Below are 12,081 nucleotides of genomic sequence, written 5' to 3'. Positions count from 1 at the left end.
ACCATAAACCACCTGTTTACCATAACCAGTTCAACCAAAGTTTTAAGTTCATGGGAGTCATATTAGCAATATATTTACTAGGAGTCATAAGCAATATATTTATTAATTTTCATGCTTTTTTCATGTACAACACTGCTAGACTTTAAGTAAACACTAAAGTAGACAACCGTCCAATTTTCACATTATGTAATGCCACACCAATAAGGGGGAGGGATCAACACCCCAAATAAGCAGTTAACCAAAAATATGTTTCACTCTCTTAAGACGCACTCCAATCATTTCACTCAAATTATTAGTTTGGTCTACTTTAGAAAAACTACTGTCAAGTAGAATGTACCTACCCAGTCACTTGAAATGTGTAAATAAGCAGGTTTACTGCAAAATTGATTAATACCTCTCAATATTGGATAACCCCAACATATCTCTATAAAATATAGAATTATAAATACACTCACTTGTTACATTCATTACTGAAACATGCCCTTCATCACGTTTGTCTTGCATCACACATATAAGTCTTCTCTTAAGCAATCCCAAGTCTAGGATGCATCTGTGAACTTCTAGAACTAATTCCAGATCCACATTGAATACTTTAGGTAAGTCCTGACCCAAAAGAATAGACATGTAACAATACATGCCACGCCATAGGAAAGAGGAATATGTATATAAGTAACACCTTCTGAAACAGATATAACAATTAGAATTTTGGCCTATATTCCCATAGCAAACAAACATTTTCTCCAAAGTTTTATTAGAACTATCTCTAGGATCTAACCTATCTCTTGTAACATTAATATGCTGTGAGACAGTGTTGTTATTTAGAGCATGCACAACTGGATAATACAAACTCATAATCTTTGTTACTCAATTATTAGAGAATAATCAAAGTGCATAAAAACAAATGCATAAGGACAATAAAGGACGCAGGATCATAAAGCACATTTAAAGAAGAGATAAAGCAATAAAACCAATACAAAGCTTCCACCATTAAATTATGAAAATGGGCACAAAAAGACACTTATCTAGCTCCTAAAATTAATAGTATTCAAGACTCAACAAATCTACTCGCCCACTCGCTATGGTGTGGCGAGGCAGATTTTATCAGAACCAGCTATGTTTATGGCCTACATGCAAGCTGACAAACAAATGTTCTGTTCACTCACTAAGTGGAGAAGCATTAAGGATGGCTTTCAATCTGGTTTTGTATTTTGGCACATGTTTTTCTGAATTCTGAGAGAGGTCAAAAGTCAGGTTATATCTACATGCATGACAATGTTCAAGCAAAGTATGAGATGCCACAGAATACTCATCATGTAACAATACACCTGCAGGACCACAAATGCTCAGTCACATATATGCTCTCTCATACACAATATGCACCTGGTGTTAGGCTTGCTGCAGGAACCGGAGGAAGATAATTAGTATTAAGTGGCTCCTTTGAGCTTCCTTCCTGGCCTGCCACAGGGCTGGACTCAAGAGCTACTCACTTGGTCGACTGGAGCACTCACTGCAAGGTAGCATGGCAACAGGTTCAGGTGACCAATTCCACTTGTCTCACCCAGTTCACAGACTTCTTTCCACCCTGGCTGAACCTATCCTGACCAGGCATGCTGAGCCAATGAAGAGAAGAACTATGGCCTGAGATGCCTCTGCTAGTACAATGGTCATTTTATTCAGTATCTTCCTTAACCCCTTCGCCGCAGGGGTAATTCCTCCACAGCCCAGCTCATCATGAGCACAGCTCCACTGTGACTCAGGACGAGCTGGGCTCATCATGAGCATGGAAGGAGTTAATGCTGGTAAACTAGGCTGTGCACATAGCATCACAAAGCGGAGCAAGAAGTCCACAAATTACTTGCATTTGCATGTCAAAGCTAGTCACAAACTAATCAGCTTAGTTTCTTTCACAATAGCAGCTGGAAAAAGACTGATAAACTTAACAAATGCCATTTGACAGGTCTTTTGCAGGGTAACAAAGCTCTGGCAAGTGTAAGCAAATATGCACTATTTTGATAGTCTTCCTAAGCCTCATGAAAACCCTGCCTGACCTAAACAATATTCACCCTACAATCCTTTTAACAGCTATTAGAAGGTAAACCCATTGATTTATTTGCATTTAAAAAGTAAATTTAATTTTTTTTATTAAAGCACAATATTTTCTGTTTATTTTCATATATATCTTGCTCAATACCATTAACAGATCATAAACAGGTAGGATAGTACTCTCCTCAAATTAAACTCAACAATTAAAACAGTTACTTAACAAAAATGAACACTAGACACATTGTATTCAGTACAAAAGTAAAATTCCACATAAGTCAGTCACTATTGGCACCCTAAAGGCATATTTTCGAAGCATTCCACTCCAACAATAAGGCACACACAATGAAAAAACAAACAATTTTGATCCAATCACTAGATCTCAAGAGTACCAAATGGTTTGCTATTTTCACTGAAAAGTGTAGCACATACGTCATAATAGTTACAATCTGGAAAACTAAAGAATGATGTGAAAGTGCTACTTATGGACTCAAAATGTAAAAACAAAACTCAAAGATATGTTCACCTGTCAACACTGGTATTGTAGAAGGGTCTGATAAGTCCAATGCAGTCTTCCCATCTGTATTGCGTATCGTTGGATCAGCTCCATGCTGCAACAGCACTACAAAAAAGATGAAACATGGTTAACCTCACCTGAACTGAGAGCACCTTGGATCAATCATTGAATAAGGGCACTTATATAGTGAAATTAAAATGGATCTGCACACTGTGCATATGGAAGAACATTTAGTTATACTACAGGATCAAAAAGCAGATTACTGTGTGGTGCACATTTTCATTCACTCAGTCGCTATCAACGGTTAGATTTAACCACTGCAATACAATAAAAAAAATTGTTAGATGCTCAGTGCAGAGTTTTTCCAATTCAGAATAAAAAAAAAATTAAAATACTGTTGAAATATTCATAACTGCTAAAACAAGTCATTAACTTCGCTGTTTGATAAATATCTGCTGAAGTTGCGGACTAATTCAATTATGTGAATCAGTCATGCTTTTTGCTCGTTCAAAGTCAGTTTATTTATTGTTGGCAATCCCGATTTTCGACCCTAGTTTTAATAGGGGAAAAAAGAAACACCACAGTTGTTATAATCACTCTGAAAAATTACATTTTAATCAAAATGAAAAAGCTATCAAGTAGATGTAGTCAATAAATGAATGGTCCGAATTGTTTTATTCACTAGGATAACTGTTATACAGGAAAAATTTTGTAACTAAAGATAAAATGGAAGAATAGGGAGTACCTATGCAGACGTCAATCTTTCCTTTAATAGCAGATTCATGGAGAGGGGTATAGTTCCAATTATCACGTGCATTTGGATTCGCACCACGCCGCAAAAGGAGCGTCACAACTTCTGCATGACCAAAAGAGCAGGCATTGTGCAGAGGAACAAGGCCACCATCATCTCTTGCATGGACATTTCCACCAGCCTGAAGAAGGCACTCCACTACATCCTTTCGTCCAAACCCTGGAAGAAAATAAACGTAATGAACAAGATCAACTTTATAGGACTACTAAGAATGTGTTTAATTGTAAAAATAAGACTTAACAGGGAAAAAAGTATAAAATATTGACAGTATTAAAGATTCAATGCCGAACCAGATTAGAAATGGGCCTACAAAATCATCATATTCGGGAAGCATACTTATAATTTGAGAGAAACACAGACACACAACCCGATATTCACGATGAAGTTGGATTTATTTAGCTTCTCCTGCACATCCTCCCATGGCTATTACCACAACTATGTTTACAGAGTTTTGGGCTCAAAATAAAGTGGGTTTTGCAACATGATATTTCATGGATATTTGCACGAAATAGAATCGCAGAGAATTAGTCAGATGATGGATAATATTTCACGTGTTTTTGGAAATTAGACATTAAAGAAAACTTACCCAATTAGCAGCAGCTTGTTTTGTTAAACAAGTCAGACAGTAATGAAGTAAATCTGACTGAAAATACCTCTTCTAAAGTACAGAAACATTAAGCAGGAAAGAGTACTCCTAGGTTTTGGCTTCTGTGAAAGTTAAGAATCTACAGCGTCACAAGATACACAGAAGGAGAACATTCAGCAGAAACCATTTCAGTTGTACATTTGTGGTGTGTCCGCACCAACAAGATAGACACGAGTAACAACAAAGACACCAAGTCTAAAGCGAGCAAACAAAGACATGCACAAATGAGAACACACTATTTATGTTGGGTCTCTATGGAATAACCCCTCTCTAAACTACCAAGTTCGGGGGGGAAAAAACAGCAACGCAGCATTGTTAAAACGATAGGATACAGACAGACAAGGAACACAGATACAAGTTGCAGTGCAAAAACAATAATGAACTGAAATGTGGGTTAGCGAAATTAGTTATTCGAGGAGTCCATTACTATTAGTGAGACGGCCAAAAAGAAAACAAATGAGTCAGGCATGAGCCCCTTAGCTTGCTGTGCAACAGGATGAGGTCCTGCAAGACATATACGAGTGTCTGAGGCTATTCATTTTTTGGTCCAAAGGGAAGGTGCTACACACTGTTGGTCCATGGGTGGGTATGTGTATAATGATGGGTGTTTGTGGAGAAGCATACTCGAGATCTAGGGAGGAGGCAAGTATGGCATAATAGAGGTGCTTGAGCAAGCCAGCTCTGTTTGGCACACTGTATCATCACTAGGATTATGGAGGCCATCCCCAACTTTAAAGGTTCCTCCCAAGTATAATGTACAATCCCTGCCTTAACTGTAGCCCTTGCATAAATGGTACTACTTGGAATATTGGGCCCCCTTATCATTATGCTGCAGGTCCCAGACATTAGACATTCTAGCATACTGTGATCTTCTGCTGTATATTGGGGGTCTTCTAGGCATGGCCATGGTATCCAGTCGCCCGCCTTGGCGCACAGGACCATGCCTGAAATAATAGCAGCATTGGGTTTATGAAGCGCTCCTTAATATACTATGTTTGTCCTAGGAATGTCGATTTTCATACAACAGGCATCCCTACGTGCAACTGTGACACATCGGCATGGGAGGCCAGATTCTACAAATGGGGGTATTCATTAAGAGAGAATAATTGGTGAAAAAGACATCCAGTAATAGGGGATCAGAGCATTTGCTAACCCCTTAGGGGGGACAGAAGGACAGGCCCAATTTGTGCAATTGAGGGTGACTATTTTGACTCAGACATTCCTCAACATCGCATGGAGAGATTGTACTGGATAGGAACTGCTGCAATTTTGATTACACTGCTTAATTTATCAGAAGTTACTTCAAATAAGGGCACCATCAGAGACACTTGTGGGTAAACATCTTATGGCTGTGTGAGCAGCACAGTCCTCACTCTCTCCCCCCAGCCTCTTTGCTCTTGCTGTCTAGGTGAGCAGACAGCTACAAACTACCAGAAACAGACAGGCTGTGAGTGCTACAGAGGCTGCCAATAACTCCACCATCAAACAATAGCATGGCAGAGGTGTTCACCACATTCACCTCACCAGTCACTAGGGAAACTGCCAAGTCCAGGCAGTGGCCACCTCGTATAATGCCTCAGTTTTCTGCCACTGTAGGGACACAGTAACATTGCCATTCTACATGTCCCACATTTAAGTACTATGTACCCTACCTTGTTGGCTCCAAATCATACAAGGAGATGCCTTACTATATTTACCAAGCATCTTCGATGCAACAGGGCTCACATAACAAAGTTTGAGCTATTGGTGCTGCATTATTATTTTCAATGCCAATAGTTAAAACTTTAGGGCCAGGGAGAGAGTTAAGTTAAACAGCAGGACACAGTTAAGATTAGGATGAGGGTTAGTGCAGAGTTAAGGTTCAGTAAACAAGTGAGGGCAATAAAAGATAAAAAAATTTAGAAAGAAAACTAAATTCAAAACAAATTATCTGAACTAAATGTACATTTCAACGGAGATAAGCAATTTCGATGCCTTGGAAAATAATATTTTGTAAATAAGTAAATGTTACTTTGAGCGCCAGATTCACGCAGCATCGGCCAGGTGAATGCCAGGTAAGGGGGTGAGTACCGCCCATGACTACAGATGAGCGCTACATGGGACTGTGTATACACTGGTCAGACACAGTACAATATTTGCGTAGCCCTGTAAGGATCGCTCGACGACAGAGATGCACAACAGTGCCTGAGTATGGGAGCCGAAGACAGGTCTCAGTCAGAAGGGGTCTCGGTGCACTCTTATTACTGCACGAATATGCATGCGCAGTTTCTGAAGGTTGCACGTTCACAAATGACTTCCCAGTTATTAATTGACCCATGACACAACCAACCTCCCAATTTTTTCCTGTTCATACCACACTTTGTTGCTTTGTCGTAGTTTTGTGTGGTCCATACAAATTGACTTAAAATCTACAAAGGCAAGAACATACAAAGCACTCTGTGAGAGGCTGAGCGCTTTGGGCCCTTGAGTCAAATGTTTATAATTTACTGTAAAGGCCTGGATGTCCTCGGGGCCAAGTACCTGACAATGTGAAGTATCCGCCTTTAAGTGTAGTGAAAATAATCGTAAACGTTTAAAGAAGCAGATTGTGAATCAGTTGGTGTCAATTCCACCTTTTATACTGGGCTGTAATGAGTTACGTGCGTTATTTGTAATCTACAGTTTGTTCTGCACTGTACTACTAGGCTGGAGCACCATGATGAATCCCTGGCATGCCTAGGCGATTCAATTAAAATAGTTAACTTCAATAAATTCACTTATCGGTGAGAGCAGCAAGAAAGGAAAACCGAACTAGCTCATTTAGTTACCGCTAAACAGGACCCATAGAGAAATCAGTCAGCACAACTCCTATTCACATAAGAACCCCTCTTGGCTAGAACAAACCGGTTGTTCATGCTCGCGTGCTTAGATTCAACCAGGGGACCGTTATTAGAACGTCATGTCTGCAACTATCTGAAGGTTGCACATTCACAAATAACTTCCCAGTTGTCAATTGACTGACCCCAAGATGTTTAACACAACCAACCTCACAATTACTTCCTCTTTTCAACACTTCGTTGGGTTGTCGTAGTTTTGTTGTAAATATTCCATTTATGAAGCAAGCAATGTTAAAAAAAATGACCGCATCGTTCAAACATTTTTTTTTAAGACACTGGAACAGGCAATATATATAACAGTAAAACTACAAACGAATGCACAGGAAAAGCTTGCACTACCCTATGGATTAATCGAGTCCGACATTTAAGGCATTTAAGTCCGCGCATCCAACACGATGGAAGTGCTCTGCAGGCGAAACCATGTTGAAGCTGTGTTCACAACATGAGACCGATTCAGCAAAACAGAGTGTATTTTCATTTTGTTTTGCTCAATCACAGTGTAAGGGGAATGTAAGAGGGCCAGTCGCCACAGAGAAGAAAAAAACATCCAAAGGCTAGCCAAAGAGCACCATTTAAACAATAAGAAGAAAAGAATGCAGAACGGCACAAGGAGCAACAAATGGTAAGCAGTGGGCGTGGTCTAAGCACCCTGACCAGATATAGCATGCCTCGCAGAGAAGCGCATAAGCGCTGCTAGGCTCGACCTAAAAGGTTTTTTTTTTACCAGTCACAATGCATATTTACACTGCAACAGCCAGGCTACACAGGTTAGGCCTGAAGCCATGCTTGCATTGCCATTGCTGTGGAGCTCACAATGGGTACTGAATGCCACAAGAGCCATTCAACTTCCAGGCCCCTGCATACGCTTTGCACACCATATACTAGAACATTCACAATAGAAGCTGGAAAAAGACTGATAAACTTAACAAATGCCATTTGACCGGTCTTTTGTAGGGTAACAAAGCTCTGGCAAGTGTAAGCAAAGATGCACTATTTTAATAGTCTTCCTAAGCCTCATGAAAACCCTACAATCCTTTTCACAGCTATTATAAGGTATTAGAAGGTAAACCCATTGATTTATTTGCAAGCAATGCTTGCATTGCCACTGCAGCGGAGCTCACGATGGGTACTGTAGGCCACCAGAGCCATTCAACTTCCAGGCCCCTGCATACGGTTTGCACACTACATACTAGAGATTTCAGTCGCAAAATCCCAAAGCCAGATTCCATTTTGAGCATGTTAAATTAGTCTGTTTGCCTTTGGTCCACATTCAGCATCTCATTATCTTTCAGAGAACTTGTGAAAGTGTCAATTCATTTAAATAAGACTTTGCTATCCCATAAGGTGACATGTCTGCTACTAGCTACACAATATCTACATTCCAAGGTCTGAAATTAAACAAGTGAAATAAACATAGCCGGAATTGAGATTTTCACCATGCTGGTTCAGACCGGTTATGTCTCATTATTGGAAAGTCCCCCAATGTAGGCTAAAAACAAGCATTTACAATGCAACGCTCTCGCCTTTGCCAAAGTTAGAGCTATTGGCATTGTAAATGACAACATTTTTATTTATGTGTTGGTTTTGAAAACAGATAAATAAATGGCAGTCATTTACAATGTCAATAGCTTAATCTCACGCAAATGCGAGACCTATTGCATTTGCACCCATACACACAAAGAGAGCCCCCCACACACACACACAAAGAGCCCCCCCACACACACACAAAGAGCCCCCCCACACACACAAAGAGCCCCCCCACACACAGAGCCCCCCCCACACACAGAGCCCCCCCCACACACACAGAGCCCCCCCACACAAACAGAGCTCCCCCACACACAAACAGAGCCCCCCCCACACACAAACAGAGCCCCCCCCACACAAACAGAGCCCCCCCACACAAACAGAGCCCCCCCCCACACAAACAGAGCCTCCCCCACACACAAACAGAGCCCCCCCCACACACAAACAGAGCCCCCCCCACACACAAACAGAGCCCCCCCACACACAAACAGAGCCCCCCCCTACACACAAACAGAGCCCCCCCCCCACACACACAAACAGAGCCCCCCCCCACACACACAAACAGAGCCCCCCCACACACACACAAACAGAGCCCCCCCCCCCACACACAAACAGAGCCCCCCCCCACACACAAACAGAGCCCCCCCCCCACACACAAACAGAGCCCCCCCCCCCCCCCACACACAGGCATGGGCACGAAAAACGAGGGAAGAGAGGGCAGAAAAACGAGGGAAGAGAGGGCAGAAAAACGAGGGAAGAGAGGGCAGAAAAACGAGGGAAGAGAGGGCCGGAAAAACATGGGAACAGAGGTGAATTGATTGACTGAGGCAACATTGAAAACATTATTTTCTGGTACCAATGGTCTCTTTAATAAGGCTTTTGCTAGCACACATTAAAATAGCTGCTATGTACAGTGCTGCTATGTCTGCTAACCAGCCAGTGCCCAGCTGCTTTGGTTAAGCTGCATGTGGTGCATCTTGGGCCCTATAACTTCAGTAACAGATCATTAAGTGGTTGGCGAAGCCTCTTCACGCCGTACATTTACCAAGCACTCATTCCTAATAGCTATAATGGAGTCACAGTTGAACTTAGCAGCAATAAGGAGGCATTGGTGAGGTGAAATGACAGGCACATTGCTGTTCAAAAGCAGGACTGTGGGTAGGCTAATGAAAACCAACTTTTCCACCGAACAGAACCCTGTTAACAAAGAGCCGGAAAATAAACGAGATGAGAAAAAAAAAAAAAGAACTAGGATCTCCATAAAACCAGATTGGGTTTAATGTCGTGTGATTTGGACATAAATAAGAATACTTATTGTAAATAAAATGAGAACTACTTGGGGACTTGGTCCAGCCACTTGTTTGACCGTGTTATTGCCCCCTTCCTCCCCTTTATTGCAAATAAATGTTTAAAATGTACGAGTAGAGGTTTTACTTTCAAACTGGAGTTCTTATTTTTTTTATAAATAAAAGGATAGCCCTAATCATATAATTGGCCAGCTGGTAATCTTAGCCTATGTGTGACACGCCAGTTGGCAGGCACAGTGCACCCGCCTCCCCGCCCTCACTCCCTGGGACTCCTCAAAGCTCCCCTATCTAATCTCTCCTGGCGGCCGTCCCCAAACATTTTGAAGTTCTTTTTGAAAAAAGGTCGGCCAGCTGTCTGAGCTACTGACTGTTGGCGGACATGCAGATGGAGCGGGCGGGAAGCGGTCAGCCCAAGAGCACACCTGAAATATGGCTTTCCATTCAGCAGCTGTCTTGCTCGCCCCAGTGCCAATCTCTTTCTGACTTGCCCCGTGGCCCAAAACGGGCCTTTTTAGATATCCAAGCATTTGCTTGCTGATCTGCCTCCATGCGTGCATCCCTGCCCCGGCCCCCCAGGCATGGAGGCATCCCTGGCCCCCCAGGCATGGAGGCATCCCCGGCCCCCCCAGGCATGGAGGCATCCCCGGCCCCCCAGACATGGAGACATTCCCGCCCCCCCTCAGGCATGGGACCCCCAGGCATGGAGACATCCTCGCCCCCCCCCAGGCATGGAGACATCCACCCCAGGCATGGAGACGTCTGCACCAGACTGACGCCGCCCTGGAGGCAGATGGACGGGGAGGATTTTAGAAAGTTTGGGGGTCGCGAGCGAAGGACTCCCCAGGACAGCTGCTGACAAGTGCAGTGATCAGCATGCGCCGAGCTTGAAGCCCTCCTTACAATGCAGGCTTCCATCACCCCTCCCGGAAACGAAGACAAGGGTATTATTTACTGCATTTTACTCTTTAATGTTCAATTTGTGGTGCTAGTTTGCTTGCTGATCTGCCTCCGTGCGTGCATCCCCGACCCCCCGGACATGGAGACATCCCCGGCCCCCCTGGCATGGAGACACCCCCCCCCGCTCTGCACCAGACTGACGCCGGCCCTGGAGGGAGCGCCATTTACCCGCCCGGCCCCTCGACTCCTGCCACGGTGACCCCCTCAGAGGCGCTACTTACGATGAAAGAACTCCGAACAGGGAAGCGGAAATGGAGCCCTCGAGGCTGATCTCGGATCTCGGCCGGCCCAGCCCACCGTTGGGCGCCGTTGGGCTTGTGTTTTCTTTTTTTTCTCTCCTCAATGCGGGGAGGGCCGATAAGAAAACAAGTCCAGACACCAACACAGGGTGATGGTATTTTATTTTATGCGTCTTTATATAGCACGGACTTTATCCGAAGGTGTCAGAGCCCTTCACAATAGGAACAGTAATGATACATGAGGAGATTACAAGTGAACAAATTACAAAAGCAAACGATAAGGTACATGAGGCAAAAGTGACAATTGTGAGCAAACAAAATACAAGAGGTAGCAAAAGGTACATTGCATGAGAAATAGACTCGGACCTCGGTGAGAGGGAGGGTGTCCCTGAAGACCACCATGTTTCTCCGAGGCAATGCAGAAATGTCTCTGAGAAACGCAGCCTCATTTTGGGATTCGGGGGCGTGTTTTTCTTTCTCTCCTCTTCCCGTTGGCTGGAAGGTAAAATTCCAGCCAATGGGAAGAGGAGAGAAAGAAAACAAGAAAGAAGCAAAAAAATATGCCCCAGAATCGGAAAAAGACGGGGCTTGAACAGAGGACGCCCCTCTCCTCCAATGGCTGGCCTCCGTTTAGGAAGCCAGCCAATGGATAAGAGGGGCGGGTTCAAGCCCCACTCTAGAAAACATTAATTCTCTGACCGAGACTGCGCAAGCGCAGCCTACGGTCCTCGACCTAACAAGTGGCCAACCCTATATAAATCCCATGCATTGACAACTGAATTTGTGAGGTCTTTGTATCAGGTCACCACATGCGACTGCTGTAGTACCCACTCTTATGCCATCAGTGGATAGAGATGTGAGGAGCTGGGCCCAGCAAATCGTTTAGTTTTCTTCCCAGGGAACACTTTCTCCCGGTTGAAATCTGATAACCATAGCCGATTCATTGTGAACGGGTATGCAGTGCACTGGGCCCCAAGAAATTCTAGAGGCAAGTTAACTACTTCATGCTCTCACAGAAGTCGTTTTTAGGCTGCTAGGAACATTCTATTTATGTTAGAAGTGTTCATTTTATTTGAGCTGCTAGCAACATCAGGAAGTCGTGTTTTAATTATGTTCTGTGTAATTATCATACATGTACTAAGCAATAGGATGAGACTGCTGAAA

The 12,081-nt window shown here is 43.3% G+C and overlaps 1 protein-coding gene across 2 annotated transcripts in view; it reads right to left on the bottom strand.

Moving 5' to 3' along the window:
* Window positions 1–12,081, bottom strand: part of TNKS2 (tankyrase 2) — a 691,336-nt gene that overhangs the window by 641,891 nt on the left and 37,364 nt on the right. For both annotated transcript variants that reach the window (XM_086922459.1, XM_086922461.1), the window contains exons 2-3: window positions 3,303–3,527; window positions 2,567–2,662 (exon numbers count right to left, since the gene is read on the bottom strand). In XM_086922459.1, the coding sequence (XP_086778585.1) occupies window positions 2,567–2,662; window positions 3,303–3,527 (321 nt within the window). The remainder of the gene's footprint in view (window positions 1–2,566; window positions 2,663–3,302; window positions 3,528–12,081) is intronic.

This window comes from Lissotriton vulgaris, chromosome 5, assembly GCF_964263255.1.
Source record: "Lissotriton vulgaris chromosome 5, aLisVul1.2, whole genome shotgun sequence".
In the NCBI taxonomy this organism is placed as follows: Eukaryota; Metazoa; Chordata; class Amphibia; order Caudata; family Salamandridae; genus Lissotriton; species Lissotriton vulgaris.
Note: the sequence above shows the minus strand (reverse complement) of the source record. Positions and strands in the feature narration are given on the sequence as shown.